Below are 23167 nucleotides of genomic sequence, written 5' to 3'. Positions count from 1 at the left end.
TGGGGGCAATTTTGTTTGTGGAACCACTGCCTCGTGTATATTGGACCATAATTACCGGAAGTGGCCCTAAAGAGGGGAACCGCGCTTCCGAAGCGGGAAGCATCATGTGGGGAAACTTGCATTCCATTTGTGGGAAACACGCTTCCCACTAGCTTCCCCTTCGTTTTTCACTAGGTTTCCCCTTTTTCCCTCACTTCTCCATTGTTTCTTGTGTTTTTTATGTTAATATTTATTTTTTTGCTTCTCGATTTCAACTCGTTTTCATGTTTCCTTTTTCGCTTCTTGCCCACTTTCACTATCGCTTCCAAAACGAATCCAGCTTCCTGCTTCACACTATTTTTTAACACTTGCTTCTCTACTTCCATTTCACGCATCGCTATCTGGTAACTATGTATTGGACTCCAAACACAGGTTGGCCCTTACTAGTTTCTTCCCTGCAGCCCATAAGAAACTGGACAGGACATGTGCGGCGCCAACTGAAATGCAAAGATGATAGCGCCAACAGAAATGTATAACTTACTGCACTGTTGCAAACACGCAACTCGCTATCATGGGACCAAGTGCCACCTTCGGTGTGTTGATCTTCAATCTACAACAGTGCCGTGAGGACACGGCTTGATAGGGATACGAGACACGAATATGCAACTTTTTTTTAACGTAGGACATGAGGATATCATCTTTTAATATGTTCTTTATATTTTAATATGTAAAAATATATTAGTTACGGAAAAAAATGATCATTAAAATTATAAAATGCTCATGTCGACATAGAAGCATATATACCGTGTCTCTGTGACGCATACCTACGATGAACATCAAATCGCAAGGTGAGCTTTCCCATAACATCCTTGTTGAGAAGGATAAGAAAAGGACGGTGATGTGATCCGAAATTTAGCCCAAAGTTGACAGAGGATGAGGATCACGTACTGTCAGAGGCGCCTTAGATGTTGTTCATCTTGAAAACGAACGACACCCATCAAAGCAATGAACAAGCTCATTGTGAGCCGTTCATTTTAAACCATTCTGATGCCGTCCATACGAAATACAAAGACATCGGAAAAGAGAGTGGGGTCCATCCATTTGAATGCTGTTCATCTTGAGATCAACGACATCCAGCGGTGACCCAATGGAATACCGTTAGAGGACACCCTGACCTGATCCCATCTCAACATATTTCCTAAAAAGGAAACCTTCCGATAGAATTTAAAATGGTCAGCAACTTGAACATATCTCATTCCCCCCACCCTAAGCCCTAAGATCTATCTATATCCCCGTCATCACCGACAATGAATGTCATTGATTGCAAGCTACTGTTGATAAGAGATGAATAGGAACAAAAAATCTTGCATCCAACTGTAAATTAATATTTATATTTTCACCTTGTGTTTTATTTGAGATTTTTTGGGGAAAGTAGTTAGAGCATCCAATGCCATACTCGTGTAGTGCTTACAACCGTGATTTTTATCTTTTCATGAAATATATTATATTCCCTGACTGCCAGTTGGGAAGTGAAAAGATCAGGTGATTGCACAAATATTTGTGCATTAAGCATCTGATCACCCTTCATCTTGGGGACAGAGCCTGTTAGGTGTGGGCCCAATACCTGATGAATGGCGATTGGGTGCTTAATGCACAACTTTTGTACAATCATATTGCACCCGATCCTCTCTCTAGTTGAGAAACAAAAGGGAAAAGAAATGCTTTCTCCTTTTTTTTTCAAAATTTGGTTCCAATTCGGATTCTATTATGTTCTTGAATTATGAATGAAAAGAAGAGAGAGAGAGAGAAGCTTTGCCTATAAATTCTCTTCAAAATAGGAGACAAGCCACCAAGCGTGAAAAACCAAGAGAGCTTTGTTTTCTGCTTGTCCTGTGAGAAAGGAAGGAAAGGGGAAGATGGCATCCACGAAAACTGAGAAACCAGCAGCCCCACAGACAGCAGTGCCTGGACAGGCCAAGGCCAAAGCCAGTGAAGGCGCACCAGCCTCAAAGCCTGCTCAGAAGAAAGCTGAGCAGAAACCTCGGGAGCCCAAGAAGAAGGTCTCTCTCTCTCTCTCTCTCTCTCTCTCTCTCTCTCTCTCTCTCTCTCTCTCTCTCTCAGCATAATAATTTGTATGGTAACTAGAAATGAGGTTTTCTTTGGTTTGTAACTCCTTTTGTTGTTTCTTTCCTCTGTGCACAGGCAAGGGGTGGCAAACAAGCATCCAAGAACTGAAAATGAAGGAAGGCCTTGTTGGCTCAGGGTTGGTCATCTTCAGTGTTTTTACTTTTTATCCATGTAGCTTTTACATATGGAGCTGACCTAGGTCAGCTTGATAAAATAATTTAAGGGTGATCTAGTTTACTTGTTCCAGATGTTATTATTACCAGTTCAATCTAATTGAGCTTCCTAGTGCAGCTGGTACATTTTCTTGGTTTACAGCAAATGATATGAAACGAGGATCACATACTAAACAACCCACATGTTGACCATGTCATTAGAAAGAAAGAATTGATATGTAGAAGCTGCTATGGTGAAATTATTTATCATTGGACATGTTCAACTAAATCAGTCAAGAGTCGAGATAACTACCATAACTGTAATGCCCAAAGTACCAGTCACACGTATACACACACACACACACGCACCTGAGGCACCTTGACTGGATGCAAACTCTAGAAAAACTGAATTTACATTATGAATTGTTACATTATATCTAAAAAATTACATATAAAATATAATATATTGTTACATTCTATTTAGACACAAAAATTGCCATGAATTTTTTAGCTTCCAAGTCCAAGACTAGCAAAGATCAGGTGTGGCGTCACATAACTATGATAGGATACAAGAACCACCACCACCATCTCGGGGTTCATCACTGATGCGGTTCTATGGCCAACTAATATCATCGGAACCAATCCGTTAAATCAATCAATGAAACCACGAATCTGAAGGGAACATACTCAACTCAGAATGGGCTAATTTCGTGAGCCAACTTCAACATGAATTCTGGGACAAGACGACGCTTGGGTGGTGCCGCTGCATCATCAACCTGTGCCATTGGATCATCTGCATGAATCACAGCTAGAATGTCTCCAAGAAGCTCATATGTTCCTCCTCTCATAGGATCCTGCACCATTCACTGCCTTATAAAAAAGAAAACCATACATGCTGAACTTATCAGATGGGGATGAGAACGTAAACTATTGGCATAAGAAAAAGCACACTCTAGCTGGATCGAGGATGACTCTCGACTCAGAGGCCTCTTCACAGCTGCTGAGCTCATTACCCTTGTTGGATTGAAATCTGCATGTGAAATTATCTAATTTGATTCTGATTCTTTGCACTATTATGTGTTTCCGATTAGAAAACTCCATATAAAACCTCACAGTTTATGCAGGGAATTCCATCCCCCCGATCTCCTACCCTTTTTCCCTACTACCCATCCATAACATACCCCTCCCTTTTCATGTATGCACGCACACATACACCAGTTTAATCAAGAAGTATTAAAAGTAAATATGGCCATAAGTGGGTGGAAATGCTGTTCCTGATCCTATAACAACCTATCCAATAAATGTTCTTCACCTGCCATTTAGACAGCTCAGTTCAGTTCCAAAATTTCCACTTGAATGTGGGCATGGAACAAAGAGCCCACCGCAAGTGGAAAGCCACATCTCCATACTATTATGCCACTTTTCATCTGATGTCCATCTTCTGACAATAAGCTTACAACTTGAAACTCTAGAAACAAGATATTCAAGCTTATTGTCACTTGTCAATGCAGTGTAATGTTTAATTGACATAGAATAGAACTATAGCCGCCAATATCATTCTTGGCAATCTCTCAAGGTTTCTTTTTTAGGTTGGTTTTCTCCGAGGACATGGCATTAGATAGAAATGAATGGAGAAGGATTCATGTGGAAGACCCAGAATGATTTTCTTCGTTGGTTCATATCGCCGACCCCAATTGTTTTGGGATGAAGGTGTAGTTGTTGTTGTTGTTGGTTTTCTCCAGAAGTTCAATAAATATATATAATAAAGAAAATAAGAGAACTGTCCCTTCCTCGTCCTCCCTTTCTTCCTCCTTTCCCTTGCTTTTTCCTTGTCTTTCCTCTTCTTTCAACTCTTCCTTTTTTCCTTTTCCTTCCTCTTCATTACCTCGTCACCTCCTCCTCCTCCTCCTCCCTGTTCGGTCAAGATGGAATTCCCTCTCTCAAGAACAAAACCCTAGTACAATGAGACTGATTTTTCTTCCTTGATCTCTTAAAAATTGGTTTTTTTCTAAATACACAGGAAAAATTAGGCAATAAATATCATATTAATGTTTGCAATTTAAAAGCAAAATAAATGTGAGATTTATTCTGACAATATGATGTGGACTCGGTATGCCCCCATCCACGATCTAAGATCCAAACGGATCTCAAAACCCGCGGAAGCTTTTTCACTAAGATGAGTACGAACAAGACTCTGGAAAATAGGGTTTTTGGGACCCGTGCGCTCTATTTTGACAACGGCGGTCCAAAGGAAAGTTGTGTGCGACTCTCACACTTTTCCAACGAATCCAAAATCACCGGATTTGGATCAGGAATGTCCGCTCCACGAACTCGAAACTGGGACTAAAAGTCAAATCCATGATAGACTCTCCGGGTTTGGTGGACAGCCTGTTCAAAGAGGTTTTCGGCTACTCAAACGACAGAGTTTGTCAAAACTCCCAACAAAGATATTGTAGGTCGGATCTAGACCTTTCAAACAAGCTATAATTTGAAACTTTTTGAGTTTCCTACGACCCTGTACAGAATTTTGAACTTTCGAATCCGTATGTGGTTCTTGATATAGATTGTAATCTAGGGCTCGTAACATGCATTATATCAACGTGAATTTCAGACTTGCAGACATACGAATCAGACGAAACCCATAATAAGAATTAAGTTCAACAACATTTCAACTAATCAATTCTTGTTCCAAATTCACAAGTTATGCAGGAAATATCAGGAAATCGAGAATCTCAAGATCCTAAATCAGGATATCAGTTCGACTACAACAGAAAGACGGATAGTTTTGAGACCCTTAGACGAAGATTCAACCTTGGCAATGAACATAAAAGTTGTAGAGTTATGTCTTAGCTTTCCACAGAATCAAAGAAATCAAAGTTTCATAGAGGGAGTCGGAAGGAATCTCCAAAATACGGAACACTGTTCACAGTGTTCTGGAAGGGACAAGGTCTGACAGATTATGTTCGACCGACTGATTGATAGGGATTTTTCAAGACCCTACCCACTGAATCAGGACGCAACCTCAACAAAAATGTTGTAGGCCCGTGTCTTAGCTTTCCAGAAAGCCCAAGAACACCGGAATCGGACCAGTATCTTAGCAGATACTGGTCGATTCTTTGGAGTTGTCTCTGACAACTCCAAAACCGAGAATCTGATTTTTTGACAGAAAACGAAATGGATAAAACCCTAATGCTCAGAATCAAAACATAACTAAAGATCACCTTAAATATCATAAAAAACTGGTAAATATTCAGTACATGGACAACAATCAATTAGTTTTGCAGTTTGCAATCGATGAACAAAGATCTTAGCAATTAGCAACAAAAATGAGTATAAAGGAACAAAACCAAGCACAATAGTCAGATGGACCAAGAGGAAGAGTTGCCGGACAGCAGCCACCATCTCATGCCCTTGCACAGCAGCTTGTTGCGACCTTCCAACCTCCAGCACCCTCAAGTTAGTGCCGCCACAATCAGCCACTAGCCGAACCACACACTAACAATGTCACTCATCCAAACTCGAGTTTTCCCTTCACCTTCTTCCTTGATGACGTCAGCAAAAAACTTGTCTGAAACTTTAACGACTTAACCAAGCCGAATCAAGTCAAATGTTAAACAGAAAACTTGTAGAGTACGATCTTAGCTTTCCAGAAAGCTAAAGATCATGCAATTTGGACCAGTATCTAGAGAGATACGACTAAAATATCGAGACTGTATTCACCCTTCAAATAACATATTCCCCTCCCTCATCACCATTTCGATTTTCTTTCTAAAAAACAAGAAGACCCCCTCTATGGTCGACCCCCATGGGCTCTTAAGCTTTGTTGGAGGGTAGAATGATGATGTCACCCTCAGCTCCAATCACACCAAAAGCGGGGTGGGCTTTTTCAAGGTGCCGCCCACTTGCACAATGCATGGGCTTCTTTTGAAAATGGGCATCATTGCCTCTCCAACACCTTTTTTGACCTTCTATGATCAAATTGATTTCAAATGAGGGTATAGAGGTCCAATCAAGGTGACTCCATCTATGGTTTGGGCTGAATTGGATCTTGGATAAGATCCAAGATCCAAATGATGTTTTTGCTCCAAAAATCCTTCACGATATTGTTTTTTTTTTAAATCGAAAAAAAAAACTACCCTGAGTACCCCATACACCCTCTAGTTCCGCAAAACAATCCTATAGGGCACTAGAACTATCCAGATTCGTAGAATCTGGCACCTAAAAATAAAAATAAAAATTATATAAAATAAATACATAAAAAAAAAAGCATAAAAAAAAGCATAAATGATTCCAGACATACAAAATGGAATCAAACATAAAAATACAATTTCTGAGAAAATAAAATATCTTAGAAATTGAAACATGATATTCAAAACGGATCTGGATACGCAAAGATCCAATTGGACCCAGATGGTCCTGCATGATTGGATCTGCCACGGATCACATCCTGGATCAAATTTGATGGGTTAGATATGGATCCAACTTTGCCTTCAATGCGCGGATCTTCAGGATGCTTTGTATCATCCCCCCTGGGTCGAAAGGCTTCGTCCTCGGAGCCTTGTTCTTCTCATGCGAAGCTCTATAATCCCTGCAAAGATTCAAAATAAAATCAACGCAGAGTCTGTCCACAGGAAAAATAAATATACTATGCAATGTAGACAATATCAGATATATACTTAAACAATTATGCATGCTCGACAAATATTGTAAATTGCTATCAGATATTAACACATTAACATTTTTATCATGCAAGACAAACATTGGGTTTTTACTCAAATATTCACATGGATTCTCACAAATATTTATGGTTTGACTAAAAACATGCAAATTAACATTCCTTTCACAATCTAATTCAGACGAATTAGATTGAAACACAAAATTTTTTAGGACTTGATATTTAATAATTTGACTATGTATCAAGGCTCTAACGATTACAATAAAATTCAGATCAGTCAGAGATAAAAATTGTCTATGTATCATGCTAATCACAATATCAAACTTCACACACAAAGTTTTGCAATCATAAGACAATTCATTTTGAAAATAAGCAACACAATATAATAATAGAGCAAAATTACTATCGAAATTTATCAAAGATACAGAAGTACGATTATCAACAAAATCCTGATGGTCACAAAAAAAAATTACAGTTTTTATGTTTGCCATTTTCAATGTATTTGTCTTAGAATTTTCGAACATGTCAACAAGAGACATTTCATTTTGAGCTTCTAAATTTTCATTTCATAAAAGCTCTTTATCACACATCTCGATCGAATTTTCAATACTATAATAGGGCTTTTCAATTTTGACATGTTTATCAAAAATGAATTCACTGAGACTTGACGGATCAATGTTGATAATCATGTCAAACGCATCTCGAGGCAAAATCATATCTTCTATAGGCTCATAAAATTTCTCATAGACTGGATCGTCAAGACTGACATAGGATTGGTATTCTAGAGGTTTTATTTTCCAAAATGATGAGATATGGAGCATCTCTTCATACATCGTTTCTAACACTGGTTCAGTAATAAATCCATGCATAGGAACATCCTCAATTTCAAATGAGGGTTCCTTCTCGATTTCATCAATTTCATCAGACAATGCATCAAATGTTATATCGAGGATAGGTTCATCTTCATTCTCCTCATTGAATATCGAGTCACCTACAATTTCACGAAAAGGCTCCTCAGGAGAATCCTTTATGGAAATGATATGAGTGCGACTGATTTCATCACACTGGGACTCTTTTTCACGATCCGAATCAATTTCAAAATCGCCGCCTATGACCTTTTGAATTTTCGAAGATTCTAAGTCATAAGAAACGAAATTTTCTTCATCCTCGCAACTCACATACGAGGTTTCCTCTAACCTGAATCCAGCATTAATATTCTTGAATGAGGTGGGGTTGGGTCGGGGACTAACAGCTGAGACAGGCTTACGAGGGACATGCCTCAAATCTCTATGCGAAGAGTTCGCATAGTTGGACTTTAGATTTGGAGTTCTAGGCTCTCGACTGGATCTCCTGGACGGATCCAACTGACAACACGAGTATGAATATCGATGTGGGTCAGACCCACGAATGGAATCAGACCTCCAAGATTCGAGCAGATCAGGTCTGTCACGATGGTATTCCCTTAACTCTAGTTCACAAAGTCTAGATTTTATCCTTGTCATCCGAGTTTTTTCAGCGAGCAATTGACTTTGCAAAAACCTCGTTTTCTTATCCAGTTCTGACTCAAATTCATCATCAGAGTCATAGGTGTTCTACGCATTCCTCGAGAAACGCATTGACTTCGCTCGAATGGCTTCTCTCGCTCATTGGTAAAATCTTTTATTTTACAACGAAGATCATCGATTTGATGCCGCAAGGTTCAAGTTCCATCCTTAAGGTCGCGAATGTCCTTTTTAGGGATATACTCGCTTTGACTCCTATATCCGGTTCGTCCAGACATGGTGCATGGATCCTAAAAAAAAAATTGACCTTCCCACTACAACGGGGATCAAGTCGAATTTAGAAATCCAACAAACCTGACTCTGATACCAAAATGATGTGGACTCGGTACGCCCCGATCCACGATCTAGAATCCAAACGGATCTTAAAACGAGTGAAAGCTTTTTCACTAAGATGAGTCCAAACAAGACTCTGGGAAATAGGGTTTTGGGGACTCGTGCACTCTATTTCGACAGAGGCGGTCCAAAGGAAAGTTGTGTGCGACTCGCACACCTTTCCAACGAATCCAAAATCATCGGATTTGGATAAGGAATGTCCGCTCCACGGACTCAAAACCAGGACTGAAAGTCAAATCTATGACAGACTCTCCGGGTTTGGTGGACAGCTTGTTCAAAGTGGTTTTCGACTCCTCAAACGACAGAGTTTGTCAAAACTCCCAACAGAGATATCGTAGGTCGTATCTAGACCTTTCAAACGAGCCATAATTTGAAATTTTCTGAGTTTCCTACAACCCTATACAGAATTTTGAACTTTCGAATCAGTATTTGGTTCTTGATATAGATTGTAATCTAGGGTTCGTAAACATGCATTATATCAACGTGAATTTCAGACTTGCAGACATACGAATCAGACGAAACCCAAAATAAGAATTAAGTTCAACAGCATTTCAACTAATCAATTCTTGTTCCAGATTCACAAGTTATGCAGGAAATATCAGGAAATCGAGAATCTCAAGATCCTAAATCAGGATATTAACAAATGATTTAAATTATCAGTTGTTCGACAGCAGCAGAAAGACGGATAGTTTTGAGACCCTTAGACGAAGATTCAACCTTGGTGATGAACATAAAAGTTGTAGAGTTATGTCTTAGCTTTCCAGAAAGCTAAAGATCATGCAATTTAGACCAGTATCTAGAGAGTTACGGCTAAAATACTGAGACTGTATTCACCCTTCAAGTAACATCTTCCCCTCCCTCATCATCATTTCGAATTTCTTTCTCAAAAACAAGAAGACCCCCTCTATGGTCGACCCTATTCACCCTTCAAGTAACATCTTCCCCTCCCTCATCATCATTTCGAATTTCTTTCTCAAAAACAAGAAGACCCCCTCTATGGTCGACCCTCATGGGCTCTTAAGCTTTGTTGGAGGGTAGAATGATGATGCCACCCCCATCTCCAATCACACCAAAAGGGGGGTGGGCTTCTCCAAGGTGTCACTCACTTGCCCAATGCATGGGCTTCTTTTGAAAATGGGCATCATTGCCTCTCCAACAACCCTTTTTGACCTTTTATGGTCAAACTGATTTCAAATGAGGGTTATAGAGGTCCAATCAAGGTGGCTCCATCTATGGTTTGGGCTGAATTGGATCTTGGATAAGATCCAAGATTCAAATGATGCTTTTGCTCCAAAAACCCTTCACGATATTGTTTTTTTTTATCGAAAAAAAAAAGAAAATTATCCAAGATTCAAATGATGCTTGTGCTTCAAAAACCCTTCACGATATTGGTTTTTTTTTAATTGAAAAAACAAAGAAAACTATCCAGAGTACCCCATACACCCTCTAGTGTCGCAAAACAATCCTATAGGGCACTAGAACTATCCGGATTCGTAGAATCCGGCACCTAAAAATAAAAATTACATAAAATAAAATATATAAAAAAATCATAAATGATCCCAGACATACAAAATGGAATCAAACATAGAAATACAATTTATGAGAAAACAAAATATCTTAAAAATTGAAACATGATATTCAAAACGGATCTGGATACGCGAAGATCCAATTGGACCCAGATGGTCCTGCATGATTGGATCTGCCACAAATCACATCCTGGATCGAATCTGATGGGATAGATATGGATCCAACTTTGCCTTCAATGTGCGGATCTTCAGGATGCTCTGCATCACAATATTTCACCGTTTTTAATGGTTGACGTTAAGTTCCCATTAAAAACTCGGTCATTATTTTCTTCACTACAATGAAAACATCAACTTCAATAAAAAAGGTTCTTATTTCCCATTTACCATACTCTGGTGGTCCAAAGATACTAGGTTCCTTTTCTTACCCAAGGTTATTCATGTATCTATGGCTAGTAGCATTTAGCATGTTGGTATTTATGTAGTTTAGGTATCACGACGAAACACTTTAAGAAAACAAACCTTGTTTTTGCAATCTTTATTAACTCTAATTTTTCATTGCTTTTAAAGATTGCTAGTGCCTTTGAATGATTCGTAATATACTTCACAATTTCTTTACTCTGCAAATATATTTCTCCCAACCAATTAAACTCATGTGCTAAATCCTTAAAGATCAAATTAAGTGTGTGCACAACCCAAGGTGACCAAAAAATATACTTATACGTTTGTTTTAATTCTTCACCTGCTAACTTGCAATTTGCTACATTGTCTGTAATCACTTGCACTACATTAGAAGGCCCCACAAGTCTAAATCCCGTCTTCAAAAACTCGACAATGTTTGCATCTACTGTTGCACATTAGAAAAATCGTTTGCATATAAGAACATCGAGCCAAAACAGTTTGATGCAAGTATATTTATCAAGTGTTTGTTCTTGATATTTGTCCAACCATCTGAGACAATAGAAACTCCAAACTCCTCAAACTTTTCTCGAAATTCATTTAACTCTCTGTGAACACACTCTTTCTCACTATCAAGCAACGTTATTCGTGTTTTTTCATATGATGGGGGTTTATATCCAGGCATTTTACTAACTGCAGATATCATCTCTTCCCAATATGGTGATCGAAGCACATTGAAAGGTATGTCATTTGCACACAAAAATCTGATAATTTTGTGATCTACATCATCTCTTTCTACCTTTTTAAAGGTATCACGGATATCAATTGTTTTTCGGCTTCCACTAGATGATGTAGTCATACTAATAGGCTTCTTCGGATTATCAATTCTTGATCTCCTCAACTCAAATGCACTTGATGAAACCTCCACTCTGCGAACTTGCCTCTTAATTTTTTTTGCCAATTCTGCATTTTTTGCAATTACAGGGCAAAAGGAAATCTCAACAATTTGTCCCTTTGAAGATCCCATGAGATGTGCAAAAACTCGAATATATGACCCATGATAAATATTTTTGCAATGCCTTTACATAAAAACCTAGGTTCCACCTTGCTTTCCTTGCCCACTCTTCTTTTGTTTCAATACATGGCGCCATAGCACTCTTGTTTTATGCATGCTAGGTAGTTTATCATCTTTGTCATCTTCAGAATAGTAGTCATATTCTTCTTCATCTTTCTCATCAAAACAATTTTCATTTCTGTCCTCAAACTGATATGGACAATCAGAAGACCTCTTGGTCTTGCCCTTTCTTGCATTGTCCTTCCCAACACCATTAGACGATTCATGCTTCAAATTGTACAAAGAATCACTATCGTCATCATAATTATCGTGATCATAGCTTGTGATGGTCATTAATGAAGCAAAGAACAGACAAATATACATGCATCATAAGAGTATAGGAATCATTTTAGAACACTTTAAAAAAACTATTATTAACAGCAAAATATGGATAGTGGAATGCCAAAACAAAAGGGAAAAAAAAGAGACCCAAAGTGAACCATGAACGTCCCTTGCAATCGAATTCCCGTAAAATACTGTGGGGTTTACTAAACAACTTCAATGTTAGCGCACATAAACTAATCATGCTCATTTCTCAAAATAATCCAGACAATATGTATCACACACAGCTTCGCAGTCACAATCTAAATTACAGAACTATGAAACCAATCAGATTTCCTTTTTCTAATAGCATTAACACCCGTAATGAATACAGAGAAAAGCATCATGCCTTAAAATTCAAGTTTAATTAAACTAAATCTCAAACAAACATGACAATTGAAACTTGAAACACCACAGATTTAATTTAAACCAGGAAATCACAAATAGGTAGAAGCTTGATAAATCCAATCTAAAAAGAACTGCAGACTAGTTCTATTTATTCTTATCAGAATATGCCCATCAAATCAAATTTAACGAATCTGAATCAGCCAAGAGTCAAAGACTCAATGCATATAGCAAAATTTGTGTATAAAACCCATAAGGTTATATATGATTCTTGAAAACATGTCCGTAATAAACACCGGAACACAAGCATCGATCAATCGATTTAACTACAATCAGTGTGAAACTGTGAACCCATTTTAGAAGGATGCATATTAAAAATCCATAACGCCAATCAATTTATTTCAAACAGAAACAATCTTGATCATTCGTGAACCTAGTACAAGAAACAAGCAGATCAACATTTAAACCAACATATCTAATTTAAATAGAATTAAAATCTCAACAAAAGTCCTTAAAAGAAATTAGATCTTTTTATGTTCATCTAAAACCCAAATCAGAAAACTGATACCTGAATCAGCAAAGACATTCGGTGTTCCGCCCGTATCACAGGGGGTATACCCACAGCTATTCCTATACAAGGGGGTGATAGCCCCTATTCGAGTCTATACAAGGAAACAATCTTGATCATTCGAGTCTAAAGCCCGTATCACAGGGGTACAACCATATCTATGGTAACTGCGCTCGTTGATTCCACGTATCACAGTCTAATATTTTTTTAATCGTCTGAACTTTCATGGTTGGCGCATGTGTTGTAGCTCTCATGCAAAACAACCTGCAAGTCCTGAGTTGACAGTGGCGCAGCTAGGATTCATGTGAGGAGGGGCAAACAAGGGGTGTAGCAAAAAAAATTTTGTGTGATAGTCGGGGGTTCGGGGGCAATGCCCCGAAATTCTTTTTTTTGAGATAAAATAAAAAATGGCTACAATTATTAATAAAAATCTATTTCATATGGACAAATCAAACTATTTGCTGCAGTCAGGGCTGGGCTAGGACTGGGCTGGGCAACAAAAATGGATAAAAATCTATTTCATATGGAATCAGGGTTGGGCTAGGATTGGGCTCCTAGCTACGCCTTTGTGGGTTGACCATCGTCAACAAGGGTTTCTTTTTTAATCAAGACACAAAGGCCATTCAGAACCTATTTTGGAAACCATTGCTTTTCTCATCAGCCTGAATCCCTACAACTTGCTACTCACGAAACAAACCATTCACAGAGGTATACATGAATATCACTATCACTTTGATGGATCAAGAGTCTGAACACAAGAATAGTGGATGAGAGAGGAGAGCGAATTGAAAGAGAGAGGTTGCCGGACGTCAGTGGATGAGAGAGGAGAACATACCTGAATAGAGACATTGCCAACGTCGATCAAGGAGGTCGTCGGAGGTCGCCGATCGTCGGAGGTCGTCGGTCGTCGGTGGCCGAAAATGAGAGAGAGACAGAGAGAGGAGTCGGGTGAAAAACAAAACCCAGAGCCTTCGTTATTAAGTTTTCACGGTTTTTTTTTAAATGCATGTTTTACCCTTATTCAGAATTTTTTTTTTGTTTCTTGTTTTTCACGTGTTAATTTCGTTTTTAAAAAGGGTAAAAAAGATATTTCGTAAACGCGTCCCCCTTTAAAGGGAAACGCGTCCCCCTTTAAAGGGGAACGCGTACCCCTTTAAAGGGGGACGCGTTTCTTCTTTTTTACGTGTGCTTCCCTGTGCGTTTCAGAAGCACCGCGTTTCGCGCTTCCGAAGCACGTCTCGGGGAAGTGTGCTTCCCCTTATGCATATGTGTTTCCGGTAACCCTGGTTTCAACAGAGAACTTCAAGGATTCTCTCAAGAGAATATTTCCATAACTTTACATGCTATATTAGACATTTCCTCCAACTAAAACTGGGTCAAGGAATCAATTTTCAGAAACTAACCAAAAGTCCAACGCTTATATCAACTTGAAAATGCATATACAATCCATATGCATATAGATTGCCAAGCCCTATTATTCAAGGCTGAACAACCCAGTGCCCCATATCGGTGCCAAAATGATTCCCATACCCATGCATAGCTTAGCGATGTAAAATGAAAACACAGACTCGCAGGATATTACAGTTTCAGACCTGAGATGATAATTCAACGGAATTTACCTGAAGGAACAAGTCTGTGTGTGTCTTTCCTTCATATAGAATTAGTTTAACTTGAGCTCCAGCACCATCAAGAGCATTCGCAAACGATTTGCTGCATAACCAAATATTCACAATGACCAAGCACATATAAGAACTTCCTCAAACTAAATTAGAAAGGAAGTCCCATAAATATTCAAAAAAGTTTTAATGCATAAATTAACTTCGCACATGAACCATGCACAATTCTGACTTAAACAGAACCAAGATTCATGTTATGATATAGATATTATGTCAGTTTTCAAATTCTCACTCCCTGAACATAGTTGAAAAGATTGCATGCATATTACACAAAAACAAGATTCACAAACAATTTAGGGGGGCAGGTATTCACTTCAAATAAGAAGAGGTAAAAAAACATGTTTTACATGCACCTACTAATAAAGACAGAATATAAAAAAGATCGCTCCCTCCAGAATAACAAACATCCTCAGTCACTTTTCTGCAAGACCACAGTTACCAGAATCCCTTAAACTAAGTGGGAATCCCAATTCTAAGTCATGACACTATTTGGATGTTAGAGTTTTCTGTAAAATTACAGTGATACAAGTATGACACTATTTGGATGTAAGATTTCTTTTGCAAATTTTGAGATAATATGAATATATTTTGCTATTGCTTGTCTTTTAGATGAAAAGAATCAATATCTTTTTTAGATTTGTAATATATGTGAAAAAATATGCATAAATTACTGCACAAACTCTTTTTTATTTAAATGTGCAGTGTCTAAAGTAAGCTTAATAAATTGTTGCTTTTTGAATATTCTGTAGTTTTGTTGAATGTATGTTTGTGTTTTATTTTCTTAACTAGGTGATACTAGAAATTTTCTAATAAAATGATAGTCTGTAATGGTGATATTCCTTTCTTCAAAGTTTTTTTTTCTCCATTAATTTCTTAGTATTCTATATGATTCCACATATCGTTTGTTAAATGATTCCTCATACTGCTGCTTACCCGCCTTCCCACCTCTCGAATCCCTTAAAAATTCGAAATAACTGCTTCCCCATTCTGTTTCACATACTGCTTTCTGTTTTTTATTCCCGTCCTGGCAACCATGTGCAAGACACTTCCCTATTTTTCCAAATGCACCTCTCTTGTAGAACAATCCCCTTTTTCTCCTTTTAGTTCTTGTCTCTGTTAATTCTTGCACAACAATTTGATCAAGCTGTTGCCAAGTGAAGCCAACTTATCTTATCTATCCAAAAAACTGTAATTGCAAAACCAAGACCCAGGGCTATCCTAGCCAAGACAAGACAACTAATTCTAGGCTATTTGTGCCAAATCGGGTTTAGCTAGGCATAAAACAACCCAACCAGTTTGTCCATCAAGTATGCTCAACCCAGCCCAGCTATGAACCTACACTAGGAAAAAATAGCCATAGATCAACCTAGTTTACTGCCATTATATCAAAAAAAAATTTGCAGCATAAAGAAATGCAGACAAACAAGGCTGAAAATGTCAAGAATCACTCACCCAATCCAACTGAGAGATCAACAACATTCCTTATTTAAGATCAAAAAGGCATGACCTTTCCTTTCTCTGATTACTTTTGTTTTTATAACTTGAACACTGATCCTCCACATACAATAATCCCCCTTCCAAAAACCGAAAACTTTCTTCCATCCTTCACATTTGCAAATTCACTTTTAGATGCTCATAAAATAACCACTAGAGCTAGTGGTACCATCATAGGGGGCAGCATAGCCAAGGTCAAGGTCAAGGATTAAAGCACTGTTGTTCTCACTCTCCTTGAAAAAGGACAAGAAATAAATAATAAAGTCAAGCAGCTTAACCTCAATACCAACAAATCTGTTGCAAATTTTCTATGTTTAGGGTTCTGGAAATGGTATGAAATTCATAATGAAACCCAAATTTACACAACCAAGACTTCGGAACCAGATCATGTGCCATTTGTCACCTTTTTTCCCCTGTAAATTCCAGTTCTCTTATATGCAATTTGTGCTTCCAACTTGTTTTAGCTGCATGAGTCATCATTCCGCCTTTCTTTCCAAAACCATTGAGCCCAATGTCATAAATTTTCAAGTCTTTATATCTTGATTTCCACTGCAATTTGAGGCATACAGCCCTTGATAGTGATAGAAGTGTGTCAACTGGACAGGGCTAGCTATTCAATAGGATTTTGGATGCCCAATCAGGATTAAGCCACCCTGAGCTTAACAGTTGGTGCCAAGCTTTATTGACATGTGATTAGGCCCATCTCAGTATGAGAAAGGACCAAACTCCTGAGAAAGAAAAAAAAACAATAGCACCTCATCCATGCTCAGGCTGATTTAGACATACTGGCCTAGTTTTGACACTGGACCTGATAAAGGCACGCCTCAGCAGAGCCCCATAAGAACCAGGCCAGACTGGGTCTGACCTTCTATTAGTCTCAAACATGTTTCTGAGAGCAGGGTTTTAAAACTCGCCGAGTCAACTTGGTGACTCGGCTCGGCCCTCCAACGAGTCAACCCGGCAAGGTAAACTCGTTTTGCGAAAACTCGATCTTGACTCAGCCTGACTCGGGCCAGTTTTGGGCACTTTTTCTTTTTTCATTTTTCAAAGGCTATGGGCAATTTTTTCATAAGTGTTCATTTTTCAAAGAACAAATAGCATAATAACAATAGGCTTACCAACTTAATATAAAATCACAAAATTAGTAAAAGTCTATCAAATTTCAGATGTCCATCATTCATTCCTTTTGGTAGCTCCAGGTAAGGAATCAAACCCAGTACCCCTCAATGAACATAGAGTGAATCCACTAATCCAGCTAACATAACTGATCCCTCATGCAACCATCTCTGCAACACTGACTTTGTTTGCATATTGATACTGCATACCAGGTGGTTGAAACTTGAAACACAAGATGAAAGTCATTGTTATTCTTCTATATCCTCCATCAGATCCCACTTGAAGTGGCTCCTGTCAAAACTCCAAATCCTCCTCCTAAAGGGTTTGAGTTTATTTCTTTCATTAAAAGTTCACCACGCCACTACTTACAAAGAACTATATAAGTACATAGGTACATAGAGCAAATGTCCATAAGGAAACTTTGTTGCTGTGAGACCTACACAATAGTTGGCAGCCTGCCAGCCTGTTCAAAACCAATAGCATAAAATGCCCACATTTATCATTATAATATATATACATCACAGCATTCTCATTATCCAAAGCTTATATGCATTTATGTGCAGATATATAAGGCATGGTCCAATCAACTCTACATCAGACAGACGCTTACAAATATCAAGATAAAGTTCAATGTTCCCAAAAATTTGCAAGGATTTTGTGAGGCCCAGCAACACAACAGCTATGTCCATATATTCAGGATGTAAACCATGATCGAGCATGGCTATTAAAGTTCTTGAAGCTAGTAATTAAGTCATTCTTTATATATTGTCTTGAAAGACTTGTTCCTGCTTGTGTAGTTTCTTTAGTAAATGTGAGATTTGAATTAAGAGCAGTTTTACTTGATGTTATTTTACTTATTAATCAATTAAACTAGTAATTAAGTCATTCTACAAACCTTTATATGTATAAATGACAATTTATATATTGTCTTTCTTTTAAAATCAAAAGTTAACAAAACCCGGTCTGAGTCACCGAGTTGACCCGCCGAGTCACAAGTCAATAAAGAACGAGTCGAGTCCCGAGTCACGGGTTTTAAAACCTTGTCTGAGAGTCACACCTAAGCCAAAAAGAAAGCAGCTGGTATCTCCTAAAAATTTATTCTTTCTTCCAGCATTGTTCTGCTTGTTTAGCAAAAACAGGTGTCGTTTTGTTTTTCACTATAGGATTTCCCAAAGATTTGAGCCCCAAACACAACATTAAGACATTTTCACTCCACCTGTAGAAATGTTTTCAAGCTCTAACTTTTTCAATCAAATTGATTGCTTTTTTAGTTCAAAAGCTCTAAAGAAAATTTTGCATCATTTTACTTTACCAATGTCTGATAAGAGACCTTTGCAAGATAAATGACTTACAGGATGGATTCACAAACTTCTAAATAACCTCCAAAGGACCAAAAACTTTACAATCACTGTGATGTAAGACAAGGACATGTGCCATGTAGGTATGGGTGTTGCTATGTGGTGTAACATAGCTACAGCCAGCGGGATGTGAGGGTGTGGTTGAGTTGTGCATGCACACATGTACAAACTGAAAATGTAGAAAACCACTAAAATATAAAGAAACAATGTAGAAAGGTAGAATAGAAAGCAAAAAAAAATAGTCAAAACATATAACATATCCTACATATAGTATATCCCGACCCTTGTGGATCGGCAAAGGAATAGAATATATTCCTTCTTTTTTGTTTGTCCCTACTGCCCTTCCTTTCGCTCATGTTAATACTCCATATATGTCTATATATGACAGCATCCAGCACCAGAACCTGGAAGTGCTAGTGTTGACACAGGTGTGTTGGGCATTTTGAATATCCATGTTACATAGGAAAGACCAACTTGCAAGCATCGGAATCTCCAATATGATGAGATCAAAATGTTCAAGAATACCCAACCAACAAATCAGGTGTGTTTGGAATCACACAACCAGTATAGATGGTCTCCTGAATAACACAATTAGAGGTCAATCTGACTCAATTATCAAGCCTTTATATTTCCTTCAAAATATCCTAAAGGAGAACTTTAAAATTCTTGTTTCATTTTTTAATTCTTAAATAATGTGGTTAGTTCCAGATATCACCAAAGATCAACTCTAACAAGGACACGGAAAGACAATAAATTTATAAACACACTGTCTATATGCCCATACTTGACTGTATAACCTGCATCTTTTCTTTGTCAAATTTTTCTTCTGAATCCCTCATATTTATTCTGTTATATGGTGTTTTTGGATAACTTTGGTGAAGCAAGTAATCATATTTGCTTACTACAATTCAATGCATCGATTTTCCTAAACCACTGCATATTTGGAGGCTAGGTTTGATCTCTCTCTCTCTCTCTCTCTCTCTCTCTCTCTCTCTCTCTCTCTCTCTCTCTCTCTCTCTCTCATTTACCTAGTCAGCTGGTCATGTATATAGAAGGCTACCTTCTGTTCAATGTTTGACATTTAATAATATGATAATGGCATTCTCCCACCCAACAAAACAAATAATACACATCTAAAATCCTAACACTTCAAGGGAAAAAATCAATCTTAAGATAATGAAGATCAACATTCATTCTTGATATTGCTTTTAATACCTAGCATCTGTTGGTATCGAGTAATCTTTGTTTCCATGGAAAAGAATGAAGGGGGGTAGGAGAGAAACTGCAGATTGATTACTTGGATCTTGAACAATTGTTTCAGGAGAGAAACGCTGCAAGGAATGTTCACCTTCCATTATACTGCAACTTATCACACGACATTACATAAGCAGAAGAGTAATGAGAAAATACATAGATACTCAAAGCTAGAAAGATGGTGCAGAGTATAATACCTAAGAAATATAGAGCGATATAGACCCCGCCTATGGAAATGATCAACTAAGTTCAACATATTGTACCTATGATTAAAAACTCATTTATGAGAATCATATAAAGGGAAAAAACACAGCTAAAATCATAATATTTAGAGCTAAAAGCAGTTCCAGTGATGCCAAAAGATAGGGAAACAATAGCTAGAGGAAGGTGCATAAAAGAAAAAGAAAAAAGACAATGACAAGGTAAGACAAGCCAGCTCGTGAAACCCTAATTGTAGAATAATAGTCATTTGATGAACCAGCCAAACCATTCAAAATAAGACAGAATCCAGCTTGGATTGGTCTGACTGATGTTCTTCTCATTTGCAAAAGGGCTTGAGCCAGGGGTTTTGCCCTTGTCTCAGCTTGAGCCAAGCTTAGACCTAGTCCAGCCTGTTGATGGGTAGGATTTGACCCTGATTGGCCCACCCAAAAGACCAGGCCAAGCTGAGCCTGGCCGGCCCATTGTCCAATGTTGTACATAATTTTCATGAAGACAATAAAACAAATGTGAAGTTTTCCTATTTGTGCTTTTATATTTTATTAGCATATTGGAATTATATAAATTTCAGTCGCAACCTGATCTTAACCAACCATTCATAGCCCTAATCTTATATGAAATGCCTATTTGACTGAGCCTCGGAAGCCCATAAATAATCAACTAAGGACATCAAGAAAAACCAACCGTGTCATTGACTAACCTAGACTAACAAGTATCAAAGCAATAGAGTTTCAATCATGAGAGAGAGAGAGAGAGCAAAGAAGATGAGAAGAGAAACTTCTTCAAGGCACAGAATGTATGATTACAACATATATGGGGGTCTACCCATCTATGGCACAAAAAGACAAAAATAGTTGACTCTACAGCCTTACAACTAACTATGGCTAAAATACAAGAATGCCCCCACAATGAATGATATTTATATAAGAGGGGTATTACAAAGAAAGAAGTAAACATGTAGGACAAACAATACACTGTTAAAATATGTAATATGTAATCTCATATGTAATCTCCTTTTTGTTTAAGTTATGTATTTTAGTTAGGTTAGGTTAGAATCCAATTAGGATTAGTCTTATTTTTCATTTTTTAGCCATCTCAACTTTTAGCTACTTTTTGACCAAGTCAAAAAGTACATTTCAAAAGGAGTCGTTGGACTCCCAACGGCTCTATTTAGAGCCGTTGGGAGCCCACCGACTCCCTCTCTTGCTCTCTTTTGTGTAGTATATATATGGGGTCATTTCCCCCTTGTAATGCATTCTTTTTGTGTGGGTTTCTCCCACTTGGATGAAATATATTTCCTCTTCTCTCTTTGTTTGCATACTCTTTTTGAGTATTTTGTATGAACCCTAGTGGTTTTTGTGATTGTGAGTGTATGCCATTTATGAACCTTTGTGGTTCTTGTGAAGAGATCTTTTGTGAGTATCATTTGAAGATCCGATTGTGGATTTCATCTTCTTTCATGGTATCAAAGCTCGATTGTGATCAAGCAACTCTTATTGGTACAGCGGGAAGTGTGTCATTCGAAGGTTGAAAAGAAAAGTGACATTCTTTGAAGTTGTTCTTGCAAAAGATTGGAGGAGCACTCGTACTCACTATCCATGGTAGAGTACATTCTTTTTCCTTTATTCCTCTACTCTTATTCTCCTTCTTTTTTTGCCGTTTCAAACCTTGTAAAATTGATGACAATGATAATGTCACTATTAAACCCATTAAACTTAACGATACAAACTGTTACATGGGCTTCAATTATGAAGCACCTCATATGGGGAAAGGGGTTGTGGAGATTAGTGGATGGTTTCGATTTAGAGCCTAAGCTAATTCATACAAAAGGTGAAAGAGAGAAGAAAATACCTCTTACGGAGGTTAAAAAAACAAAGTCATTGCCAGAAAAAGTGGAAAGAGTGGAGAATGGGACACGCCAAGATTATGTCTTGGCTCATAAGTAGTGTTGACATCAAGAAATGTTAAGTCTTGCAAAATTTGAACATGCTGTAATGAAATGGTGGTCTTCAACAAATGCACAAATAACTCACAAACAAGTGTCTATTGGAGACACTACAAGCATGACCCTTGAAAGGGTATAAAAGGAAGAACACTTGAAAAATAAATAATACTTTATTCATGAACAAAATGCTTAAGAAGCATTGTTTTACATTGAAGGGGTTCACCCCTATATATACAAAAAAGTGGAAGAGAGAGGAGAGCTCATTTTGAGCTCTCCAAAAGAGACGTTGGATTCCAACGTCTCTTAATATAGCTGTTGGACATTAGTCCAACAACATTTATTATTATAGCTGTTGGACTATAGTCCAACAACATTTATTATAGCTGTTGGACTACAGTCCAACAGCTATTTGCACAATCAAGTTCCAACAGGAACTTGACTGGATCAAATATCTAGTTTCTATTGAACTAGATGCTAAAAAAGAAAATAAAGAAAAATAATAAAAGAAAATATAATAATATTAAATAATATATATATATATTACAGTTTACATTTTAACACTCACCCTCAAACTTACGGTACAATGAGCGAAAGTTTGTCTAAGAGGAAGTGAAATCTGGGAGCAGCGAGAGGCTTGGTGAAAAAGTTTGCTAATTGATATTCTGATGTAACATATGGCAGATCAATGGTTCCATGTAAGTATTCCTCTCTGACATAGTGACAGTCCATCTCAATGTGTTTAGTGCGCTCATGAAATGTCTGGTTACTTGCAATGTAGATCGCACTTTTGTTGTCACAACACATCTTTGAAGCTTGTGTTGCTTTAGCTCCCATATCCGCTAGCAATCGTCTGAGCCAAACAACCTCTATAGTGGTGGTTGTCATGGCTCTGTATTCAGCTTCGTTGAAGGAAAGAGAGACTTTCTGCTGCTTCTTGCACCTCCACGAAATTAAGGTTTCACCTAGGAACACACAAAAACCAGTAGTTGAGTGTCTATTATTGGGAT

General features: G+C 37.8%; 1 protein-coding gene and 1 long non-coding RNA gene across 2 annotated transcripts in view; one reads left to right on the top strand and one right to left on the bottom strand.

Annotated features, from left to right (window-relative positions):
* Positions 1-1818: 1818 nt before the first annotated feature.
* LOC149816466 (uncharacterized) lies at positions 1819-2396 on the top strand. The gene is made up of 2 exons (XR_016427552.1): positions 1819-2039; positions 2182-2396. It is a non-coding gene; the product is annotated as an uncharacterized LOC149816466 (long non-coding RNA).
* A 246-nt stretch (positions 2397-2642) lies between these two features.
* The window catches only part of LOC149816465 (isoprenylcysteine alpha-carbonyl methylesterase ICME-like), a 44743-nt gene continuing 24218 nt past the window's right edge, over positions 2643-23167 (bottom strand). Inside the window, exons 8-11 of the mRNA XM_089988112.1 lie at positions 20194-20259; positions 19958-20101; positions 14718-14808; positions 2643-3112 (exon numbers count right to left, since the gene is read on the bottom strand). Of these exons, the coding sequence (XP_089844238.1) occupies positions 2951-3112; positions 14718-14808; positions 19958-20101; positions 20194-20259 (463 nt within the window). The 3' untranslated portion in view covers positions 2643-2950. The remainder of the gene's footprint in view (positions 3113-14717; positions 14809-19957; positions 20102-20193; positions 20260-23167) is intronic.

Source organism: Nuphar pumila, chromosome 14 (assembly GCF_984573655.1).
Source record: "Nuphar pumila chromosome 14, dmNupPumi1.hap1.1, whole genome shotgun sequence".
Classification (NCBI taxonomy): domain Eukaryota; kingdom Viridiplantae; phylum Streptophyta; class Magnoliopsida; order Nymphaeales; family Nymphaeaceae; genus Nuphar; species Nuphar pumila.
This window is presented reverse-complemented; position numbering and strand designations above follow the sequence as displayed.